The following is a 26,161-nucleotide window of genomic DNA, read 5'->3' on the forward strand; positions in this document are numbered from 1 at the left end:
CAAAAGTTTATAACGCAGAGCCGTGAAAATAAAAAATATTTTTTCCTCAAAAAATTATTTTTTAGTGCGCAATTTTTTATTTTCACAAGGGTAGCAGGATAAATTGGACCCCAAAAGTTGTTGTCCAGTTTGTCCTGAGTACGCTGGTACCCCATATATGGGGGGAACCATTGTTTGGGCACACGTAAGGGCTCGGAATGGAAGTAGTGACGTTTTGAAAAGCAGACTTTGATGGAATGGTCTGCGGTCGTCGTTACGTTTGCAGAGCCCCTGATGTGCCTAAACAGTAGAACCCCCCACAAGTGACCCCATTTTGGAAACTAGACCCCCCCCCCCCCAAGGAACTTATCTAGATGCCTGGTGAGCACTTTGAACCCCCAAGTGCTTCACAGAAGTTTAAAATAGAGAAAAAAAAATGTTTCCACAAAAATAATTTTTTAGCCCCCAGTTTTATTTTCCCATGGGTACCAGGAGAATTTAGACCCCTTAAGTTGTTGTGCAATTTTTCCTGAGTACGCTGATACCCCATATGTTGGGGTAAACCACTGTTTGGGCACACGTCGGGGCTTGGAATGGTGGGAGCACCGTTTGACTTTTTGAAAGCAAAATTGGCTGGAATCAATGGTTGCACCATGTCGCATTTGGAGACCCCCTGATGTGCCTAAACAGTGGAAACCCCTCAATTATAACTTCAACCCTAACCCCAACACACCCCTAACCCCAACACACCCCTAACCCCAACACACCCCTAACCCCAACACACCCCTAATCCCAACCCTAACCACAAGCCTAACCCCCTTTCCAACCCTAACCCCCTTTCCAACCCTAACCCCCTTTCCAACCCTAACCCCCTTTCCAACCCTAATGGAAAAAAAAATAAAAATTTATTTTATTAGTTGATCCTGCCTATGGGGGTGATAAGCAGGGGGTTTATTTACTTTTCATTCTATTTTGATCACTGTGAGAGTTTATCATTTATTATAAGCCTGTATTTTCCTGAAGGTTTTTTTTTTATCAGGAACAAGCGAGAATAATGCCCCTGCCCTCTTGTGGAGGCACATATGAGACCACTTCTTCCCGTAGGAGCTCTTCTATCTGACGCCGTAATATTTTTTGAAGACTTGGGGATTGTGTTGGAGTAATTCTCAGGGCGTGTGGGGGGGGGGTGCTCGAACTCCAGCTTTAGCCCAAATTGTACTGTATTCAGGACCCACTGATTTGAAGTCGTGGCCTGCCATTGTCCCTGGGGAGGACTCTGGTCGACCCCCGCCGCCATTGGAGGCCTTTCCCGGGTCCCCCGAGTGCCGGCGCGCGTTTCCCCTCTCACACGACGCCGGAGGCCGCAAATCGGAAGTGCGCATCATCGCAACTTCCAGTTCACTGCCCGCCCCCTGAGGCGCGCGCGCCGGCGTCATCCTGCAGCGTTTGGGAGGAGGTAGGACGCCGGGGAGCTATGCAGGACCCCGCAGGCACCATACCGCCCCGCTTTACCCCGGAGGACGCGGGAGGGGCGGCAAAAAGTCCCGAGTCACACCGCGGTGGAGACGGGAGCAGCCTGTGGAGGAGGAGAGGCGAACCCCGCGACCTCGGCTGCCCAGTTTCGGTAAGTATATAGGCTCCGCTCGCTGGCCACGGCAGCCCCTTGTGACCTCTTCATGCCCCGATAGGGGACAGGAAAAACACTGAGGTAGCAGGAAGGGGAGGGTTATTTAACCTCTTTGTGTTCCTGTCCCCCATTAGGGCGGGGAGACAACCTCCAAGGTGGCTGTCGTGGAAGGTGACTAGAGAAAACAAATATAAAAACAATGTTTATCATACCGCCAAACAACAAGTGGAATAAAACGCGATAAAAAAGACATATAAATAAACATGGTACCGCTGAAAACGTCATCTTGTTCCGCAAAAAACAAGCTGCATACAGCTCCATCCAATAAATACGGTACCTCTCAGAGCAAAGCAATGCAAAAATAATAATAATTTTTTCTATAAAAGTTTGTGTAAAAGCGCCAAACATAACAAATGATATAAATGAGGTATCGCTGTAATCGTACTGCCCCCCCCCCCCCCCCTCCAAATAAATAAATATAAAAATCCTGAATTGCCGGTTTTTGTTCGCCTTTTCTGATTTTTTTGGGGGGGCAGAATTAACAGATGTCATGTGCCCTACAATGGAACCAATAAAAACGTCAACTAATCCCACAAAAAACAAGCCCTCACATGACTCTGTGGGCCAAAATATGGAAAAATTATAGCTCTCAAAACTTTTTTTTAGCAATAAAAACGTCTTTTAGTGTGTGGCAGCAGCCAAACCTAAAAACCCAAAATAAATCTGATATCGCTGTAATCTCACCGACCTGAAGAATAAAGTTGCCTATTCACTTATACGGCACAAGGAACAGCGTAAAAAATAAAGCCAATTCTTCACCTGCGGTTGATTTTTTTTTTTTTTTTTTTTTTTTTTTTTCTTTCTGCCTCCCAAAGATCTCACTAAGGCTCGGCGCACATTTATCCTCCGCGGAGCGCTTGCACTGGGATTTCCATGTAAATCTCTGAAATACGTAATTCAGACAGAACCCCCAGCGGAAGATTCCCTATAATGAGGCAGATGGAGTCACCGTGGACGCTGTCTGACCTGTGATTCGGCGGTGTCCATCTTTTTAGGAATGCATAAAAGTGCCGTTGGCCACAGTTTTGTGCACTTCTGAAAAGGACATCTCTGAACAGAGGCCAGACAGAGTCCAGAGTAACTCTGCTGCCTCATTATAGTGAATGGATCCCTCAGAGGTTTCATCTGAAGCATGTCATTCAGAGATTTAGATGGAAACTTCACAGTAAGTGCTCAGCGTAGAGGGCTGGATAACTGTGATCCCAAACGTTACGTAAAATGTTCCCAATAAAAGCTTCAACTCAGTCCACAAAAAAAGCAAGTCACCACTCAAGTCTGTCATCTGTTAACGGAATATAGGGGCTTGCACGTTACTGGTAGCACAAAGGGTCTGGAAGAGCAAAATGGCTCCTCACCCGCCAAAAGATATTCACCAAATTCTCCGCTCCCAAATCCAAATGCCCCCTCCCTTCTGAGCCCCACAATGTACCTAAACCATATGTTGCGTCCACATTTGGCATTTCTGAAGCGATGAGAATCCGCCTAACTTACTGGTGTGTATCTCCAGAAGCACGGCCTGGGGATATACTGGTCACTACAGTGTACTGGTCACTACAACGGCAGTTTGTAATTCATTGCTGATTGTTTCTGGAAAATAACCATGGAGTCAAAATAGTCACTACAACTGTACATAAATTCCCCAAGGGGTATAGTTTCCAAAATGGGGTCACTTGAGGGAGGATTTTGCTCTTCTAGCAAGTAGGGACTCTGTATATGGAGTCTGCAAACTGTTCTAGGAACATCCAGAAGGCAATTAGCGCTCTGTTTCTCCTGAGTCTCTGTATGGCTAAGCAGTACTGTACAGCCACATATGGGGTATTACCACGTTCATTAGAAATTGTGGGGCAAATTTTGGTGGGTAAAACCACTTTTTGTGTGAAAATGTAAAATCTGGGGCTAAAACAAAATTTTGGTGGTAAAAATGTTATTTTTTCTTCACTGCCCAATGGTATAAAATTCTGTGACACACCGTTGGTGTCAGTATGATCACTGCACCCCTCTATGAATTCATTGAGAGGTGTAGTTTATTAAATAGGGCCACTAATGGGGGGTTCTTATGGACTCTCCCAGTTGGTCATGGCACCTGCAAGCCATAACAGTAAAATCTGATGTTCCTTGCCTTCTGAGCTTTGCACTGTGCCTGAAAAATATTTCTCGATTACATGTAGGTTATTGGTGCACTCAGGGAAAAAACGGACCTCAGTTTGTTGTAAAAAAGAAAAATAAATAAAAAATTCCTATTAGCCCTTAGAAAAATTAAAAACGTAAGGCTAAAACATTTTAGCGTTAAAAATGTAATTTATTCTTCACCGCTCAATGGTATAAAATTCTGTGAGGCACATGCGGTCAACATGATCACTGCACCCTTAGATGAATTCACTGGGGAGTGTAGTTTGTAAAATGTGTTCACATATAGGAGGTTTCTATTGTTCCGGCACCTCAGGGGCTCTGCCAATGTGACATGGCACCCTCAAACCTTTGCCAGCAAAATCTGAACTCCAATATGGCGCCTCTTCCCTTCTGAGCTTTGCACTATGCCTGAAAAGTAGTATTCCCCTGCATATGGGGTATCGGGGTACTCAGGAGAAATAGCACAACAAACAGTATGGTGCAATTTCTCCTGTTCCTCTTTTGAAAATGCAAAATTTGGGGCCAAAATAGAATTTTGTGGGAAAAATGTGTTTTGTTTTTTTATAAACTGTTCATCGTTATAAACTTGTGTGACGCACCTTGGGGGTTCAAGGTGCTCACGCACATTTCAATACATTCCTTGAGGGGTCTAGTTTCCAAAATGGGGTTTTCGCTGTGTAGGCACATCAGGGCCTCTCCAAATGGGACATGACGTCCGCTAATGATTCCAGGAAATTTTGCATTCAAAAAGTCAAATCACGCACTTTCCCTTCTGAGCTCTGCAATATTCCCTCAGATATGGGGTATCTGAGTACTCGGGAGAAATTAACAACAAATTGCATCCGAAGTAAATTTTTTGTGAAAAAGTTAAATGCTTAATTTTTTTTCTCCACAATCCAAAAATTCTTGTGAAGCACCTGAAGCGTTAATAAACTTCTTTTAAAGTGGTTTTTAGCACCTGGAAGCCTGCAGTTTTTAGAATGGTGTCACTTTTGGATATCTTCTATCATATAAACCCCTCAGTGACTTTAAATATGATGTGTCCCTTAAAAAAGAAAGAAAAAAAAAGTCTAAATTTTATTGGGAAAAATGAAGCATCGCCGCTCAACTTTTTGCCCTTTTATATTTTCACCAAATTTCTGTGGTTTTTTTTTTTTTTTTTTCCACAAATAAACGGAAGTCATAGCAAAGAAATTTAAGTCGTGAAAAGTCTCAATCACCGATCCGTTGAAACGTTCCAGAGTTAGGACCTCTTGAAATGACAGTGGTCATTAATGTGCAGACCACCTTTGGAGTAAAAGGGTTAAAAACCGCATGCCTTAACATATTCAAAACTGCTGTCAGGTAGTTTAACCATTTGGCTGCTTTTCAGGAATTAATCCAAAGTGACATAACAGGAAAGCCAAGGGTTATTTTTTACCACATAAATGTTGCTAACTTCAGAAAAGGCCATTACATCCCGCAGGCTCTTGAGGCCGTGAATTGCCATGACAAGCATCAGGGGTCGCACAATCATGATCTTGGTTAGGGAGCTGAGGGGGTTAAAGGGGACCCCCCCACACACAAGTCTGTTAGCCATTTAGATGCCACAATCACTATTGACAGAAGCATAGAAGGGATTAACCCCTTAATGACCGGAGCTTTTTTCGATTTTTGCTCCCCTCCTTCCCAGAGCCATAACTTTTTTATTTTTCCGTCAATATGGCCATGTGAGGGCTTATTTTTTGCGAGACGAGTTGTACTTTTGAACGACATCATTGGTTTTACCATGTCCTGTACTTAAAAACGGGAAAAAAATTCCAAGTGCGGTGAAATTGCAAAAAAAAGTGCAATCCCACACTTGTTTTTTGTTTGGCTTTTTTTTTTTTTAATAGGTTCACTAAATGCTAGAACTGACCTGCCATTATGATTCTCCAGGTCATTACGAATTCATAGATAAAAGACAACATAGACATGCAATTTTCCGAGACCCGTAGCGTCTCCATTTTTCGTGATCTCGGGTTAGATGAGGACTTATTTTTTGCGGGCCGAGGTGACGTTTTTAATGATACCACGTTTGTGCAGATACGTTCTTTTGGTCGCCCATTATTGCATTTTAATGCAATGTCGTGGCGACTAAAAAAAGTAATTCTGGCGTTTTGAGTTTTTCTCGCTATGCCGTTTAGCGATCGGGTTAATGCTGTTTTTTTTTTTTTGATAGGGCGGTTCTGAACGCGGTGATACCTAATATATGTGTGTGATTTTTTTTTTTTTTTTAATAGTTTTATTTTGATTGGGGCAAAAGGGGGGTGAGTTGAATTTTTTTTTTTTTTTTTTAACTTTTGGCATGCTTCAATAGCCTCCATAGGAGGCTCGAAGCATACACAACCCGATTGGCAGATCGCCCATGTAGCAGATTTACTGCTGTGCTTTGAGCGCCGGCCCACAGCTTGCCCTCCTGAGGAGTAACCACAGATATGTGCGCGGTCGCAACGGGAACTGCCAGAGAGGGGTTTTGGATGCAAGACAGAAGGAATAGCTGATCAGGGCTTCCCATGTCGCAGCAGCAGAGATTAAGTCTGTGTGCACGTTGCAAATCAAAATATATGGGACATGTTTGCACACTTTGTTTTGGATTCATCTGACTGGGACAAAAAAAAATAAAGCAGATATTAAAGGGAATCTTGTCAGTAGGAGCAGTCCTCTCCTAAGCAGTCTATATGATTAACTCATCCATCATCTCCCGGGAGAGATTTGGGCTTGCGCGCTGAACCTGTATCAAAGGCAGGGACACGACTTGTGAAGTACATATACATCATGTCTTAAAAGGGGTTAATAAAAGGGGCGTTACCAGAGTGATGTGTAATGGCTGATCTCACTGAAGAGCTGTGCCTGCAGCATCTTCTCACCTTCAGCTTCCATATCATAGGCAGAGAGTTGCAATACAACAGAGCAATGAGAGTGGCAGCTGCAAACATGTTTATGAAATACAGTTCAGTTCTACTGTAGTGTGTTGGTTACATGTCCCACACTGTTAGCGTCTCATTTCATTTATAAAAAGTTCTGGGGGCAGATTCTCGTCCAGCCCATAGTTCTTAACTCATTTACATATAAGAAAAATGTGGATTTCTCTGGCATAGGACAGATATCAAGGTATTACCGTATTTTTTGGACCATAAGATGCATCGGACCGACTAGGTTTTAGAGGAGGAAAACTAGAAAAAAAAATGAAACGAAAAAACATGGTTTATTCTGTTCTAATGTCCCCCATCCTGGTGTATGTAATATAAATACATACATTTATTAGCTGAAGAGCCCTGCGCTGCCCGAGCATAGTAACTACAGTTAGTTATAACAAATTATAATGAAGTATGTATGTGTGTGTATATGTATGTGTGTATATATATTATATAATTAAAATATATACACTCACTGGCCACTTTATTAGGTACACCATGCTAGTAAGGGGTTGGACCCCCTTTTGCCTTCAGAACTGCCTCAATTCTTCGTGGCAGAGATTCAACAAGGTGCTGGAAGCATTCCTCAGAGATTTTGGACCATATTGACATGATGGCATCACACAGTTGGCGCAGATTTGTCGGCTGCACATCCCTGATGCGAATCTCCCGTTCCACCACATCCCAAAGATGCTCTATTGGATTGAGATCTGGTGACTGAGGAGGCCATTTGAGTACAGTAAACTCATTGTCATGTTCAAGAAACCAATCTGAGATGATTCGAGCTTTATGACATGGCGCATTATCCTGCTGAAAGTAGCCATCAGATGTTGGGTACATTGTGGTCATAAAGGGATGGACATGGTCAGCAACAATACTCAGGTAGGCTGTGGCGTTGCAACGATGCTCAATTGGTACCAAGGGGCCCAAAGAGTGCCCAGAAAAAATTCCCCACACCATGACACCACCACCACCAGCCGGAACCGTTGATACAAGGCAGGATGGATCCATGCTTTCATGTTGTTTACACCAAATTCTGACCCTACCATCCGAATGTCACAGCAGAAATCGAGACTCATCAGACCAGGCAACGTTTTTCCAATCTTCTACTGTCCAATTTCGATGAGCTTGTGCAAATTGTAGCCTCAGTTTCCTGTTCTTAGCTGAGAGGAGTGGTACCCAGTGTGGTCTTCTGCTGCTGTAGCCCATCTGCCTCAAAGTTCGACGCACTGTGCGTTCAGAGATGCTCTTCTGCCTACCTTGGTTGTAACGGGTGGCAATTTGAGTCACTGTTGCCTTTCTATCAGCTCGAACCAGTCTGCCCATTCTCCTCTGACCTCTGGCATCAACATGGCATTTCCGGCCACAGAACTGCCGCTCACTGGATTTTTTTTCTTTTTCGGACCATTCTCTGTAAACCCTAGAGATGGTTGTGCGTGAAAATCCCAGGAGATCAGCAGTTTCTGAAATTCTCAGACCAGCCCTTCTGGCACCAACAATCATGCCACGTTCAAAGGCACTCAAATCACCTTTCTTCCCCATACTGATGCTCGGTTTGAACTGCAGGAGATTGTCTTGACCATGTCTACATGCCTAAATGCACTGAGTTGCCGCCATGTGATTGGCTGATTAGAAATTAAGTCTTAACACACAGTTGGACAGGTGTACCTAATAAAGTGGCCAGTGAGTGTGTGTGTATATATATATATATATATATATATATATATATATATATATATATTTTCTTTCTTAGTGTATAGCCCCGCCCACTCCGCATAGCTGCATTTACTATAATATTCCACATCATCCCATCAGCCAGAGCTACCGGACTACCCCTAATATCCCACATCATCCAGTCAGCCAGAGCTACCGGACTACTGCCCATAATATCCCACATCATCCAGTCAGCCAGAGCCACTGGACTACTACACCTAATATCCCACGTCAGCCAGAGCCACCGGACAACTACCACTAATATCCCACATCATTCTGTCAGCTACCGGACTACTACCCCTAATATCCCACATCATTCCATCAGCCAGAGCCACCGGACTACTACCCCTAATATCCCACATCATTCCGACAGCCAGAGCCACCGGACTACTACCCCTAATATCCCACATCATCCCGTCAGCCTGGGGTCAGAGCCAGAACGCTGAGTGGAACGGTCCTAACTTCCATACCGGGGATCCCTTTGAGAGGCTTGGCATCAGAACCAGAGCGCTGAGTGGAATTGCCCTAACTTCCATACCAATGACTACTTTAAGAGAGACTAGGGTCAGAATCATAGTGCTGAGGGATTTGCCCTAACTTCCATACCGGGGATCCCTTTAAGAGGGGCCTGGGATCAGAACCAGAGCGCTTAGTGGAATTGCCCTAACTTCCATACCAGTGATCCCTTTAAGAGACCCTGGGGTCAGAACCACATTGCTGAGTGGAATGGTCCTAACTTCCATACCAGGGATCCCTTTAAGAGAGGCCTGGGGTCAGAACCACAGCGCTGAGGGATTTGCCCTGACTTCCATACCAATGATCCCTTTAAGAGAGGCCTGGGGTAAGAACCAAAGCACTGGATGGATTTGCCCTGACTTCCATACCAATGATCCCTTTTATAGAAGCCTGGGGTAAGAACCAAAGCACTGGATGGATTTGCCCTGACTTCCATACCAATGATCCCTTTTATAGAAGCCTGGGGTGAGAATCAGAGTGCTGAGGGATTTACCCTAACTTCCATACCGAACATCCCTTTAAGAGAGGCCTGGGGTCGGTACCACAGCATTTGAAGGCAATTGCCCTGACTTCCATACCGGGGATCTCTTTGAGAGGACTGGGGTCAGAATCAAAGTGCAGATTGGATTTGCCCTCACTTCCATACCGGGGATCCCTTTAAGAGGGGCTTTGGGTCAGAACCAGAGCGCTGAGAGGATTTGCCCTAACTTCCGTACAGGAAATCCCTTTAAGAGAGCCTGGGGTCAGTACTAGAGCATTTGAAGGCAATTGCCCTGACTTCCATACTGAGGATCCCTTTAAGAGAGGCATGGGATCAGAACCAAAGCACTGGATGGATTTGCCCTAACTTGTATACCAAAGATCCACGGGAGGGGGTGACTCATTTCTGTCATGTGCTCTGTGCTCCTTTCTGGGGGCAGACAATGCTTGGGAGCTTATGTTCCCGGGGATGCTAGATTTCTCCCACCATGTCAGTGTCTGCTGAGGCGTTGTCAAGTGGGAAAACTTGCTCATAGCAACCAATCACAGCTCAGCTTCTTTTAACCAGCTCTGGTGAAATGAGAGATGCTAAGTGATTGGTTGCTATGAGCAACAGTTTTGATTGCAACCAATCACTAAGCATCTCTCATTTTACCAGAGCAGTTCAAAAGAAGCTGAGCTGTGATTGGTTGCTATGAGCAACAGTTTTGATTGCAACCAATCACAGCTCAGCTTCTTTTGAACAGCTCTGGAGAAGTGAAAGATGTTTCGTGAGTGGTTGGTGATATATATAGATATATAGATATATATATAGATATATATATAGAGATAGATATATATATATAGAGATAGAGATAGATATATAGATAGAGATAGATATATATATAGAGATAGAGATATATATATAGATATATAGAGATAGAGATATAGATATATAGAGATATAGATATAGAGATATAGAGATATAGATATATATCTAGATATATAGATATATATATATCTATATATCTATATATATATCTATAGATATATAGATATATATTACAGTGTGTCCGTAAAGTCATGGTTTACTTTTGGCCCCCTTTCTCTGGCCCAATCCTATCAGGCCTGTTCATGAGGAGAGACAAGAACCAATCAAACACTCATTTAAGCTGTTGCTGAGCCCCCAGTCAGATTAACCCCTGATAAACTGAACTCTGATTAATATACTGCCGCGTCTGTAACATCATGCAACCACAAGCTTATGCCAGCAGTGTGGTTTTCCATGCCAGTCGAGATGTGGACGGTACAGAGGAAAGTTTAGTGCGTACTGTGACTCGCTAAATTTGAATCCGTGACCAAAGTGCTACATGAATATCAGCGTGTTCATAACAAAGCACCATCACATAGGAATAACATTACTCGGGGGGATAAGCAGTTGAAGGAAACCGGCAGTTTGGTGGAGAAACCCCGTTCTGGTAGGCCATCAGTCAGTGACGAGTCTAGAGGCTATAAGGGATAGCTACCTAAGGAGCCCTAAAAAAAAATTTGTGCGTGTGCTCGACAATTACAACGAAGCAAGTTTACAGTTCATAAGATGCTAAAGAAACGTCTGTTTTACGGGGTACACATTGCGGCTGTTGTCAAACTGGCGGATATACCCAAGCAATGTGCGTTTGCTACAGATATGCTTCATGAGATCAACAATGATGCAAGATTTTTGCTTAAGATTGTGTTTAGCGATGAGGAGACCTTCCATATCTGTGGACATGTTCATCGCCATAACGTCCGAATGTGGGCTGCTGAACATCCTCATGCCTACGTTGAGTACGAACGTAACATCCCTAAAGTGAATGTGTGGTGTGGCCTCATGCACGATAAGGTGATAGGCCCATTTTTTTTCACGGAGCGGTCTGTGACAGCAAACACGTATCTTGACATGTTGGAATTGTATGCAGTGCCACAATTTCCAGAAAGTGTCATCTTTCAAAAGAACGGCGCTTCTCCACACTACACAACCATTGTTCGTGAGTTCTGGATAGAACATTCCCCCGGCGGTAGATAGGCAGGGGTTCTGTCAAGCCATGGCCACCATGATCCCCGGATCTGACGCCCTTAGACTTGTACTTCTGGGGTGATGTGAAGCAACATGTGTACATTAAACATATCGGCGACATTAATCACTTAAAACAGAGAATCACAGACGTTATTCACTCTGTTACACCAGACGTCATTACCTGTGTGTGGCAAGAACTTCACTATCGTTTGGAGGTGTAGGGCAACAAATGTAGCCCACTTCGAACTGCTCTGAATAGGTATGAGACTGGGAGAGTTTTTCTTTTATTTGGAGCAGATTTCACATTTCTATAGTCTTTTGTTGCTTTCCAGTGACTAGTCAAAAGTGCACCATGACTTTACAGACACACTGTATATTATCCCCAATCCAGGTATGGCTGGCCCCCCTCATCCCTATCCTGGTATGCATGGTCACCTTCCCCTGGGGAAGAAAACCAACAAACGATTCTACTTGCCTTCCCTGTGCTCTCTCGCAGTGTCCTGTTCTGATGCCAGCAGCTGATTTTAACTTATAAGCAGCGCATGGCATTGACGTTAAGCACTGCTTACAAGCAGAGGACAGGCTTTGGAATACTCGCTGCTCCCCACACCGGGACTATAGTCGTGTGGCGTAGTGAATATTCATTGATCTTTAATGGGCATAGTAGTTGCGCCTGCGCAGGAGCCACGACAGGCAGCAAAGAAGAAGACGTCACCATTAGAAGATGAAAGGCGCCGGACCGCAACACCCATCGGACCAAGACCGGACCGCCCCCGGTGAGTATAATCTAATGTGTTTTTCTTATCTTTCAGGTTACATCGGGGGCTTATCTACAGCATTACAGAATGCTGTAGATAAGCCCCTGATGGCTGTGCCAGCGAAAAATAGGGTGACAGATTCCCTTTAAAGATCAATGAATATTCACTGCTCTCCACACCTATGGGAGTGGAAAGCAATGAATCCCAGCAGCTACAGGAAGCCTGTGGCTAACAGTGTGTCCACTATTAAATAGAAATGAATATTCACTGCTCTCCACTCATGGGCATGGAGAGCAGTGAATATTCATTTCTCTTTTAGCAGCAGGCATGGGAGTTAGCTGCAGCAGTCTGCTCCTGCCTCCTGTGCCCCGGTGATCCACCGCTGCCCTACCTTCCCAGCCACAGTAGGTACGTCTGGACTATAAGACACACACACACATTTTTCTCCCAAGTTTTTGGAGGAAAATAGTGCATCTTATAGTCCGAAACATATGGTATTTTATTTAACTTTTTATGACCTACATGGCCATATAGATGGTTTAGGAGGTTTGATCCTACTGAAAGATTCCATTTGTCAAGCATAACTTTTAACCAGATAACACAAATGAGTATGCATATTTGACATTGTTTAAACTCCTAACCATAACACACATGATGTGAACAGAGGAATAAAAAGTTTTTTTGTGATAATTCATGATTGCGGATTGTTTTTTTTATATAAATTATACCAATAAAAATTGACATTGCCACAGTGTTTATAAGTGGTTGGCATTTTCAGTCATTGCTAGGTTCTTCACTAATGTTATATTCTCATTTAAAATGCTTACTTTTACTATAACATCTCTAAGATTATTTTTTTCTCTCCTTAAGCTTCCAGAGTCCCACAGTCTGTCTCTCCTTCACCCCCTCTACTACCAGTTTATGTAGACCTCGCTTACCTCCCTGGTGGACCTGCTGCTCAGACAGTAGATGAAGAGTTTTTCAAGTGGCTGCGTTCCTCCTGCTATGTTATTAGCGGAGATGATCCTATGAGGGAAAAGTTTACCCGAAAGATTCTGGACTCCCTGCTGGCTGTAAAAAGTAATTGGCCTCAAGATATGCAGGTAATTTATGCACTGATTCTGTCAAATACACAAGGTAATTATAAATGTTGCTTAAAGGTTTATTCCCTTTAAGGACATTAAACGACTGCAGATCAGCTACATGCGAGCCAGTCAGCTGTCGTTTAATAGCTCGTTGCCATAGGCCATTCATTTTTTCACGCTCACAGAACAAATATTAAAGAAGCACTGCTCCCATCAAAATTTTTCTCCTCTTAATATATCGCAATCATCATACTTTATTATATTGCACTGTGTACTTACAATTGCTCATTTTGCCTTTCTACCCAATTCTTTTCTTTTCCATTAGATCTGTGACATCATGTGATTCACCCCTTTCCGACATCAGGCGTATATTTACGCCGATATCGGACTCCCTCCCTTTGATGTGGGCTACGGCAGTGAGCCCACATCTTTCCCGGAGCATGTCAGCTGTTTTGAACAGCTGACATGTGCCTGCAATAGCTGCTGGTGGAATCTTGATCCACCCACGGCTATTAACCCATTAAATACCGCTGTCAAACGCTGATGGCAGCATTTAACAAACCCTTTCGGCAATCGCTTCGGAAATCCGTCCACCGGTTAAAATGCAATAACGGGCGACCAAAAGAAAATGCCTGCTCTCCTGCCTGATGAAGACTCTGCATGCTGGTAACACAGTGGCCAGTTGTAGTCTCACTCCTGCACTGGTACAGTACAGGCTTACTGACCTGAGGAGCTTCTGTCAGGCTGTAGTTTTGTGTTCGCTGGGATTGGCTCAAGCATGCTGGGTCCTAGTGCCCACCCTGTATTTCACTCTAACAAGTCCTGGTCCTGCTTCACTGCCTGCAAACGTCATCGAAAGTGGGGATGTAATATATTAGATTTATTAAATGAAGACGTGTCTTGGTCACTGTGGGATGAAGATGAGAGGCTGGGGGTATTGTTGGAGCTGAAGTGAGGGAGGGGGACAGGGCACTAGGGGGGTGAAGTGCAAGGATGGGGGTATTGTGGGGGCTGAAGTTGTGGAGGGGGACAAGGCCATTGGGGGTGAATGTGAGATAATGGTATTGTGGGGGAGGGGGACAAGGCAACTGGCGGTGAATGCGAGAGGATGGGGTATTGTGGGGGAGGGGGACAAGGCAATTGGGGGTGAATGGGGGTATTGCCAGGGCTAAAATGGGGAGGGCAGACAAGTGGGGGAAGGGGGACAGGGCACTGGGGGTGAATGAGAGGATGGGGTATTGTGGGGGAGGGGAGACAGGGCACTGGTGGGGTGACTGAGGATGAGGGTATTGTGAGGGCTGAGGTGGGTGAGGAGCGACAGGTACTGGGGGCTGATTATTATATTGTTTTGTTAGGAGATTATATGCACTCAGTTACATGCACATGGAGTATAATCCTAAAATATTAAGTTTTATAAGACATATATTGAAAATAGTGGTTAAAATACAGAGGCTACTAAGCTAAAGTGGGGAGGAATAAACAGACTGACTAGATAAAGTGCAAAGTGTAAGTGTAAATTTTTGGGCAGATATTACAATGATTCAATCATACAAAGTGCCTAAAGAAAATACTGTACAAAAGGTACACTCTCCATAGAAACAGCAGAAATAACGGTGCAGAATAAACCCAAACTTCCCGTTGTTCACAACATAGCGGCTGAATGCAGCCAAGCATTGGTGTGGCCCATGGGAAATAAAAAACACTTGGTCTGCTATGACTTAAAGGGAACCTGTCAACATGTTTGGCCGATAAGTGATACGGCCATCACCTTTCAGGGCTGATATACACCATTCTATAACCTTGTATATCTGCCCCCAACCCGACCTGTAAGAAGATGATTACCATTAATTTTACTCACCTGCGTTGCGGTCCGGTCCGATGGGCTTCACTTGTCTTGGTCCGGCGCCTCCCTTCTTCTTGCGATGCTGTCCTCCTGCTTGCTTCCTGTGGATGACTCATCTCCTCAGCACCACGCTCCTGCGCAGGTGTTCTTCTCTTCCCTGTTGAGGGCAGAGCAAAGTACTGCAGTGTGCAAGTGCCGGAAAAGGTCAAAAAGCCCCGGCGCATGCACACTGCAGTACTTTGCTTTGTCTTCGACAGGGCAGAGACGTATGCCTGTGCAGGAGCACTGTGCCGAGGAGACTGTGTGGATGATGAAGGGACACTTGTGATGTAGCTTCTAACTTCTGGCCTGTCAGAAGCTGCACTCACAAGTTTGAACCGCGGGGAAGGGAACGGAGCCAGAAAGCGGTGAATACGCCGGAGAATGAGTATATGACTGGGGAAGGGGACTTGCTCTTAAAACACCACTCCAGCGGTGCTAGAAAACCCTGCCAGAGTGGTGCTTAAATAATAAGTAATTCGTTATTAAATTAATTTCAGCGTGGATATAAATGTCACTTTATGTGACTGCAGACTACCAAATCATGACAGGGAGTGCCTGCTATATGAGCCCCAAATATCACCAAATATCACTGGTGTTATCAGGTGGTCATGCAACCACATGTTTGCCATTTGCATGTGTCGACTAGAAAGGTTTGGTTTTTCTCAATAGAAGAGAATTGAGAGAAACCGAAAGTCATCCCATGACCACCTGCTCGAATCTGTGATACTGGGGCCATTGTTACTGTACAGGGGGGGACTCAGGGGATTAAATGTTAATGTTAATTATTAAATGTTAACTGGGCTTTTAAGCATTATTGTTATAGGGGCACTCAGTATTGTGACCATTGTGTTGCAAATGGGGTATTACTTTTTAGGGACAAAATGTAGAGGGCACTAGCACAGGGCATTAATATTTTTAGGGGGGACTCTTACGATCTAGAGAGCACAAATGCGGCATTATTGCCATGTAGAGGGCACAGTGGTGGCAGTATTATGTGAGGCTGTAAGAGGAGACGTTTTTGTACTGCACAGTAGGTGCAGTAATAGGGACACATATGGCAGCAGTGGCTCAGGATTGGGGTATCGGCAGTATGAGTAGTTTGTGCAGGTTGGGGATAGATATGGACGGTGCTGGAAATGTGAGAAGTCAGAGGTGTCTTTGTTGTAATCTCTGCGGACGAGTCCTGTTTGGAGAAGTTGTCATATCGGTCTGGGCCAGATGGAAAATATTGGAAACGTGAACGACTCCATCAGATAGACCATCAGCTGTAAGTCACCATCCATAACTGTACTGTGATCTTGTATATGGTCTGCAGGACTGGTATCTACCACGATATGGTCCCCCATATAGTAATATCAGTGTTTGTTTTTGTATATAGATTTATTTTCAATCGCAGTGTGGTCATCTGCTGATGTTCCCCACACCAACATTTAGGGTGTGCGATGTAACTAGTCAGGATTTCCTGATTAGGGACCCACTCAGATTTTCCCACACACACCCACACCCAAGCTGAAACCCTAGCTACGCCTCTGGTCGTAAGTCACCGCAAAAGTCCCTGGCAGGAAGGAGGAGGAAGCAGTTGGATCAGATGTTCATGAGGGGAATGATAATTGCACGTACCAGAGACTTCCTGTTTCTACATAAAGCAGAGAACAAATGTTATCTGGGTAGAAAGGCAACATGAGCAATTGTAAGTACATAGTGCTATATAATATGATTGCAGTGTATTAAGAAAAAATAAAAAAAACTAGTGCCTCTTTAAAACATTAGCTCCGTGCAAATAGATTATCATTGTTCTCTGCAGCACATGTTCAGAACAATGTGCTGCCGAGAACGATTATTTTTAAGCAAATCCAGTGATTTTCTCATTCGGCAGGTGATTGGCTGTAAATTACGAGGAAATGAGCAATCGAAGATTGCTCATTCCAGTTCCGATTTATCGATCAGTGTAAATGAAGCCTAAGTGGAAAAGTCTTCCTGTGCGGGTAAAAAGCAAGGATGGGGAAGGAAAAGACAGATGAATTCGATAGGGGGTATATGGTACTTACATTATGAGACTGGAGGGAACTGGTGTACACGGCCAATACACAGCAGCATAGATACCTCAGTATGCTGTGCGCCAAATGACTCACTTGCGCTCTTGCGCACATCCTTCAATAAAGGATTGATTTCTCTGTTCTAGCCTCTGGTTTCCATCTGGAGGCAACGTGGCAATGACATAAAAAGGCATTCACGAGGGAATGTCAAAAGTTGCATCTATTAGTAGATTCACTCGTTCAACTCACATTGCAAAATAAACCTGCTCGGCTCTTCTCAATCCCCTTGACAAAGGTTGCAGAACATCCCCGCTTCCCGTTCAGAGACCGTTGAGGCTAAATCCAATGACCATGTGAACAACACAACCAATCATAACTTTTCAAACAAAACCGTGCAATTATTCAATTTCCAAGGGTCACCTATGATGATTCTATTCCCATGTGGTGTTTTAGCGAAAAATAGGCTGGCCTTCTGATACATTCAACTCCGTCATGTGTACACCATGAAAAACATATATTAATATAACATGAACACAAACTCCTGCATCTGTACCTTTTACTCCCCCACCCAAACTTCTTTCACATTGGCAACCTAATATGTCTTGTTAACTATAATTTCAACTCTCTGTAGGCTTCAGGGTGCAGTTCAAATTGTCTTCGTATAACTATGCGTTTTCATGGCTTCTTGATGTTTTTGTGCACATATTTATTTTATTGGCATTTGACTTGTTTTGGGGAAAGTAGTAAGACTGCCTGAGCATTGGATGTAATAAAAGGCGTTTCCCAGTTTCAAAAATACTCTTGTTCCCAAGTTGCAGCTTACTTATATAAAAAACCAAAACCTTTCCTTTACTCACCCTCCCTAGGGCCTACACTGAATTCCACTACTGTTCTAGGTTACTGTTGTGTAGCACTGACATCACGTCCACAGTGCCATCGGCTAATCGGTGAGCTCAACAGCTGATACCGCCTACGCTGCACACCTGCTGAGCTCAGTTACTGACTGCAGTGCTGTCGACATAATGTAATAACATACACCAGGAGCAGCGGTGGGACTCCGCGATCTACCTGGAGAGGGTGAGGAATTTTAACAAAGTAAGCCTGGGGCACAGGGTTTTTCCAAACCTGGATAATAGCCCCTTTTATTGGTAAGGGACAGTATAACACATCAGTTTTATTGGAAGCATAGTTGAGCTTTTTACAGGTTTAGTGGTGGTTATGAGCTGACTGGGGTCAATCTGCAGTTAAATTGTTCACCACTTAATAGTAAAATTTTCCTATAAGGCTATATTTTATGTTCAGACCTGAAGTTGGAGATGACTTTATTACTAGCTCCAGCTTTTCAGTTGAAGGCCCTCTTATGTAGGTTATGTAAACATGGGTGACGTGATTTACTCGACTGCTGATTTGGATAACCTGTTGTATCCCCTTCTGCCATCAATATCCGCTCTATGTGGATGCGACACCCAGCACTCCCTCAATCAGCTGTTACCAGCGGCGGTTTGAATTTCTCAGATGCTGCCGGAACACAGCAGCTCCATCAGCAGTTCCGTCATTACCAGGTACTACACCTTATTAATTTGAGTAGGAGGTGGAGCTGCAGTACCAGACCATGGCCACTATAGAACTGATGGAGCTGTTGTGTTCTGGACGTGTCTGAGAACAGCTAATCGGCAGAAGTGCAACACCTGGCTGATACTGATGACCTATCTTAACCCCACCATGACATCCGATGTACATGTACGGCACAAGTGGTAAGCTGGTGTATTGAGCGGGCTCATGGGGTGAACTTGCCCCTTACCCGACAAGTCATGATTGTGTGACACCTGCCTCGAACGTGGAGCGGAGCTCCGCCTGCAATTGTTAACCTGCTAAATGCTGCTCTCAAGCTCTGCTGTGTACATCTGCAACTTTATATACACCTTCCCATCTGCTTGGTTTATACCTATCTCTGCCCTTCTCTGGCTCTTTGAAGCCAGAGCTGTCAATCAAAAAGGGAGGAGGAGATAGAGGGGAAAACAAGCAGGTGGAAAGGTGTATTTAAATGATTGGCCCTGCCATGACGCACTGAATAGCAGGACTTTGAACACTCATTTTGTGCTGCCAGTCACTTTTAAGGACACACCCGTGACGTGATCGCAGGTTGCTATGACAACTGGGGGTCTGTTGAAGACTTTGGTGCTTGTCATTACGGAGCTTCTTTGAATCCAAGCCTGTGGCAATACTGTATATAGCACAAGTGACCAGCTTCAAGTCCCCTGAGGGGATTAGTAACCCCTTTCCGATGTTGGGCGTAATAGTACGCCCAAGTGGGAATCCCTCCCTTTGATGTAAGCTCCGGTGCTGAGCCCACATCTTTCCTGGCACATCGGCTGTTTTGAATAGCTGACATGTGCCGATCCACCCTTGGCTGTTAACCTGTTAAATGCCGCTGTCAATCTCTGACTGTGGCATTTAACTCTCGCTTACCGAAAGCGCGCCGGAATCATGCCCATCGGTGACCCTGTCACGTAATCGCTGGTCACCGATGGGTTCGCATGACAGCCAGAGGTCTCCAGCAGACCTCCATGGTTGTCATAACCAGTTGCTATGAGCGCCGCCGGGCGGTCGGCGCTCATAGCAAGTGAGCATTTATGCTATACACAGGCAATCTGATCATCGCCTGTATGTCACAGAGCCAATCTGACAACTGCAGCTTCTATTTGACTACTGAAGCATGCAAAAATTAAACAAAAAAAGTAAAAAAAATAAACCGACCCATTCCCCCCCCCCCCTTCCACACCATTCAAAATAAAACAAAAAAATCAAATATACACATATTGGTATCACCACATTCAGAATCGACCGATCAGTATAAAAAAAGAATTAACCTGATCGCTAAACGGCGTAATGAGAAAAATATTCAGAGCGTCAGAATTCTTTTTTTTTTTTTTGTCAACTATATATACATTGCAATAAAATGCAATAACGGATGATCAAAAGATCGTATCTGCACCAAATTGATATCAATAAAAACGTCAGCACGGCGCGCAAAAAATAATCCATCACCCAGCCCCAGATCATGAAAATGGAGGCGCTATGGGTCTCGGAAAGTGGCGCTTTTATTTTTTTAACCAAAGTTTGAATTTTTTTTCACCACTTAAATAAAAAAACTATACGTATTTGCTGTCTGTGAACTGGTAATGACCTGGAGAATCATAATGGCAGGTCAGATTTAGCATATAGTGAACATGGTAAAACAAAAAAAAAAAATGTGGAATTGCAATTTCACCTGACTTAGATTTTTCTTCCAGTTTTCCAATACACTATATGTTAAAACCAATTATGTTGTTCAAAATTACAACTTGTGCCGCAAAAAACAAGCCCTCACATGGCCGTTTTGACTGCAGAATAAAAAAGTTATGGCTCTTGGAAGAAGGGGAGCAAAAAAAAAAGAAAACCCAAAAATGAAATTACCTCCGGTGATGTAGGGGTTAAGAACAGTAAAAAGTTTAAAAAAAAAAAAAAGTTAACAAACGTGAAAAGTCAAATTGCCCCTCTTTCCCATATTAAAAAATACACGTTATTAGTGTTCAGAACAGTCCAATCTATCAAAATCTAAAAATCCGATCGGTAAGAAAAAAAATCAAGAAAGACAAAAAAAAATGTTGTTTTTTTTTGGGGGGGGGGGGGGGTCGTTGCAACTCTACAAAAAATGCTGCTGTAACAAGCGATCAAAATGTCACATATATCCCAAAATGGTACCTTATAAAACATCTCGCGTTTAGCAAAAATATGCCCAGACGTCACCTCTCTTCTGTCCGGAATCAGTGTCGATCAGCCATATCTTCCTTCCTCTCTTTCTAAAGCTGGAGTCACACATAGCGACTTACCAGCGATACCGACACCAATATCAAGGTGTCAGGATTGCTGGTAAGTCGCTATGTGATCGCTGGTGAGCTGTCACACAGACAGCTTCACCAGCGATCAGCACAGCGATGCCGACCTTCCGGCATTGCTTGCCATCCCTGTAGAAAATAGAATTAAAATAAAAAATATTGTTGTTCTCACCTTCCGACGTCCCGCGCAGCATTCCTCTCTACACGCTCCGGTCCCATTAATCCTTTGCAAGAATGACCGCTAGAGTCACGGTCTCGCGGGAGCGTGAAGTCTCGCGGTCATTCGTGCAAAGGATCACTGGGACCGGAGCGTGTAGAGACGAATGCTGCGCGGGACGTCGGAAGGTGAGAATAACAATATTTTTTATTTTATTTCTATTTTTTTACAGCTGATCGTTGGTCCTTCCTCCTGTCACACGCAGCGATGCGTGCTGGCCAGCGGGAGCCCAGCGACCAAGAAAAGTCCAGAGGTTTCTTGCAGCGATCAGCGATACCGGCAGGGGGGCTGATCGCTGTCACACACAGCGATCTCGCTGGTGAGATCGCTGTTACGTCACAAAAGTTGTGACTCAGCAGCGATCTCGTGAGCGAGATTGCTTTGTGTGACTCAAGCTTAAAACTCAATTGAACTCCTCTTTCCCCAATCTCCCCTAACACCCCCACCTGATATATCACAATTAATGACACCACACTCTGTTCAGTAGCAGAAGTCAGCTGCCTCGAAATACTTGACTGCCATGTTCTGCAAATCTCACATCTACAGTGTAAGCTCTTGCTGCCTCCAACTCAAAAATATTTGCAGAATTTGTCCCTTCCTCAACCCTGAATCTACTAAAATGTTAGTGCATGCCCCCACCTTAACTACTGCTGTATTCTCCTCTGTGGCCTTCCTGCTAACTTTCTTGCACCTATCCAGTCCATCCTGAACTCTGCTCCCTGACTAATCCACCTCTTCCCACGTTACTCCTCCACGTCTCCTCTGCAAATCCCTTAATTGGCTCCCAATTCCCCAACATATCCAGTTCAAACTGTTAACACTGACCTACTAAATGGTCTATAATATCTCCTCCGTATATCTCCGAACTATACTCTCAATATCTTCTAACACGCAACCTCTGGTCCTCCTAAGACCTGCTTCTCTCCTCTACACTCGTACGTTTCTCACCCAATTGCCTCCAAGAGTTCTCCTGAGTATCCCCCATCCTCTGGAATTCTGTGCTGCAACAAATTCAATTATCCACCACACTTGGAATCTTTAAATGGAACTTGAAAGTCTTTTTTTCTCAAAAAGGCTTACAGCCTTCAATAACTCCCCTGCCACCTCACTACCACTGGACTTGTCGCAACCCGCAATCTTCTGTCTCCTTCCTCGTTATCCTGCAGAATATGCTCACTTGGAAATGGCCCTCCCTCCTTTGTACCAGTCTGTTGTTGTTCACCTGCCATGGGGTGGGCGCTCATAGCAGAATGAGCAATGACAACCACAGGGGTCTCCTGCAGACCCCAAGTTGTCATACCAACCCATTTCCGCCATGTGATCATGTGGCTGCTGATGGGCGAGCTAGTGTAACGCATCTGGTTTGTGTGAGTTAAATGTTGCTGTCAGAGATAGACAGATTTAACATGTTAACAGCCGCAGGTGGATTTCGATTCCACCCATGGCTGTTGGGGGCACACAACAGCTGATCAGTTCAGCTTTCAGGGGCCTGTAAACATGTAGACTTGGTGCCGGACCTGCATTAAACGCTGGGACACGACCTATGTCGTACCTATACGTCTTAGGTTGTGAAGGGGTTAAATGACATGTACGAATTTTGCGCATTTTAAGGTTTCATAAGCCGCTTAAATATGAAGTTGTTTTTTAATGGATTTATTTTATGAAATTGAATATTTGTATATCTGAAGTGTTCCAAAAATTCCTTTGACCGGGTTAAAGGGCTTTCTAGCTATAAGATTGAGGGGAAAAATGTTAGCCGCTAAATATATTAAAATGACAAAGATATGGATGCTTTTAGATTTAGCTTTTTCTGTTCACAGGTTACACTGATTCCTACTTTTGAATCGCCAACCATTCATGCCTGGTATGAGGAAACGCACGCCCTGCAGCAATCACTAGGTATCATTGTATTGGGTAGCACCAGCAGTGTGTCCATGCAGGGGGAGACATTCCCTGCTTGCAAAGTTGAGTTCTGAGCATTTCATATCTTATGTACTTGCACGTTGGGAATTATTTGAGGACCTTGTGATTTATTAGGTGCTTTTTGGATTTTGAAGGCTTTCCCATTATCCATTGCACAGGCTTTTTAATTCGCAAATGCATTACTTCACACTCTGGTGTGGACATCCCCATTCCTATCCATTAGTCAAGAAGATTCTTCTAATTGGACTCCCATGTGAAAACATGTGCACAGAAGAACACTCAATGGCATGAATGAAAGACTTCCACACTTCCCACATTTTTGGCATGGAGTCTTGCACCTGCACACATTGGACTTTCCCTCCACCTTCGCGGAAGACTTGCACTTACACTTCACATTCAGATGTTTACAGTTGAGTTGTCTTTTGCGTGGACTTTAGAAGCTATTGCGTCTCGTGTTGCAAGGCTGTGTGTAATGCTTGTGGCAACCTCTATAAGCCATCACTTTTAATATATGTACCTAGGTGATTGCCTCTGTGAAAATATTGCTCCCTGTAAATGTGATGGGTGTAATGAGTGTGGATCTTGAATCACTAAAGTACACCTAAAATCTCCATGGGAAGAGTCTTGCATGTTGTACTCTGTTATCTTCCCATAAGGAGTCAGCAAAGCCTATACATGGTAAAGCAGGGTACTGATTCCTGAGCTAACCCTACAATTATTTCAGCATTTTTTTTAAGGATCAATCTTTGTTGTTTTTTTAACACTTTAATAGTAAATCAATGTACAATGTCTAGACTAGATGTTTCTTCAGTTTCTGCCTCTGTGGTATCCTACTCCACTTGCAGACTGCTTGGGTACCAGGGTGTAGAAAAGCACATTTATAACCTGATATTCAGATTGCTTTTGACAAATACTGTATGGAAATATCACGGGGGTCACAGGCGGCTGTAGCGATTTCTAGTTGTAGCAGGAAATTGAGGAGGGCATTAGGCTTCCCTGTTGCATTCTGCCATTTTTTCGCGCCGCTGTCAGAATAATGAAACTGTGATATTGTCTCTAGAAATACTGTTTGCATCATGTTGTCATGGAAATAACCATCATTTGCTAGTGTATGGTTGTTGCCTTATATCCTAATTTTCTTCGAGACTGTACTAGGTTTATTAAGGACGAGGATTTCATAGTAGGCGCTTGACACGCGAATAAAAAATTGTGCTTCCCTTATCAGGCAGTTTAATTTCTGACTCCAATTCTCACTTGCCTATTGGAATGAAAACCCTTTTTGATTACTGTTATTTAACTTAATATTTTTAATGTTCCTGCTGGAGAAAGAACGGGAAAGAATAAGCCAGTGAAGAGGCAACATCTTCCTTTAGTGTCATTTGTAATTTCAGCTGTCCTGTAAAGTATACCATGTCCAAACACTAAACACTCCATTTTCTTCATGTGACACCACGTTCTGCTAGCTAGTTTTTGTAATTGTATTATAGTATGCTGTAGTAAATGAAGGATTATTACCTCCTTTTCTCTCCAAAGATCGTGGAGAATTCTTTCCTAGACATGTCAAAATGTCATGTTAAAAGTGCCAGTTAGCCCCAGGAAGGAGTATAAATGGGGCCTTAAATAGCTTGTCGTTGTCACGGTGGACACACACAGACAATGACTGGATAGGTTGTATTGATCGTCTATCACATTGACTATAATGTTCAGCAACGTTTGTTTTGTGAATTCACATAGCTTTATGTAGACAAGCGAATTAAAATCTAAAGTAAACAAGCATGTGTGATTCATTGTCTCCTTATTCCAAATGGTTCTTTGTCGGAGCTGGTCGTACACATGACCTCACGTTTGGTCAAACGATTGTTCAGCAGAAAGTGGTCCCTCCCAATTCCCCCACACACAGGAATTTGAGGCTTGATCGAACATTCTTGACTGTACTAAGGGGAGAGCAGAGAAACAATCATGACAGCAGTTTATCTGCCACGGAATAAAGGGTTACTTATTTTACTTATTAATTCCAAAGCACTGTAGAAATAATTCTCACTGTGCCCATAAAGAATCTAGATTGTGAGCCGCAATCAGAATGTCATTGAAGTGTGGGAGAAAACCCACGCAAAACACAGGGAGAACATACAAATGTAATGGAATAAATACAGTGGCGCCTCAGTGCAGAAAGAGTTTTAGCTGCAAACGCTAGACAATTGTCAGAAGAATAAAATCAATTTGCAGGACAAAAGAGCATGCGCATAAAAAACTGGTATAATGGGGTAAAACCGCATGAGATTCCAAAAAAAGCTGCCAGTAAAGTTCAGATAAAAGCGCCTTGTAGTTGGCAACTTGTAATAGGTTCAAAAAAACATAAATAGACAAAATTGCTTAGGATCCAAATGTAGCTGCACAATGCAGTCTCAAATCGTACTGTCCGAGGCTCTATAGCTAAAATGTACCATTAAGGCTGATGCAGCAAGGTTCCTTCTCCTGATGAGTGGTAACGCAGTCTTCACTGTAATAACACAGCGTGCTGTCCAAATGTCTTATACAAGTGCTTGGACGGTACGATTTGGGTATTTTCTATCATATAGACCCTTCAAATGTGATGTGGTCCCTAAAAAAACAATGGTTTTGTAAATTTTGTTGTAAAAATGAGAAATCGCTGGTCAACTTTTAACACAAGTTCCTAACAAAAAAAATTTTTGGTTCAAAAATTGTGCTGATGTAAATTAAACATGTGGGAAATGTTACTTATTAAGTATTTTGTGTGACAATATGTGTGATTTAAGGGCATGAAAATTCAAAGATGGAAAATTGCAAAATTTTTGCCAAATTTCCTTTTTTTTTTTCCACAAACGCAAGTCATTTCAAATAAATTTTACCACCATCATGAAGTACCATGTGTCATGAGAAAA

At 43.6% G+C, this 26,161-nt stretch overlaps 1 protein-coding gene across 4 annotated transcripts in view; it reads left to right on the plus strand.

Annotated features, from left to right (window-relative positions):
* MAP1S (microtubule associated protein 1S) overlaps window positions 1-25,032 on the plus strand; it is a 112,952-nt gene extending 87,920 nt beyond the window's left edge. For all 4 annotated transcript variants that reach the window (XM_073547691.1, XM_073547676.1, XM_073547702.1 and 1 more), the window contains 2 exons: window positions 13,105-13,337; window positions 23,156-25,032. In XM_073547691.1, the coding sequence (XP_073403792.1) occupies window positions 13,105-13,337; window positions 23,156-23,311 (389 nt within the window). In that variant the 3' untranslated portion in view covers window positions 23,312-25,032. The remainder of the gene's footprint in view (window positions 1-13,104; window positions 13,338-23,155) is intronic.
* The last annotated feature ends 1,129 nt before the right edge of the window (window positions 25,033-26,161 follow it).

This window comes from Dendrobates tinctorius, unplaced genomic scaffold, assembly GCF_039654945.1.
Source record: "Dendrobates tinctorius isolate UK_male_01 unplaced genomic scaffold, ASM3965494v1 ptg000011l, whole genome shotgun sequence".
Lineage (NCBI taxonomy): Eukaryota > Metazoa > Chordata > Amphibia > Anura > Dendrobatidae > Dendrobates > Dendrobates tinctorius.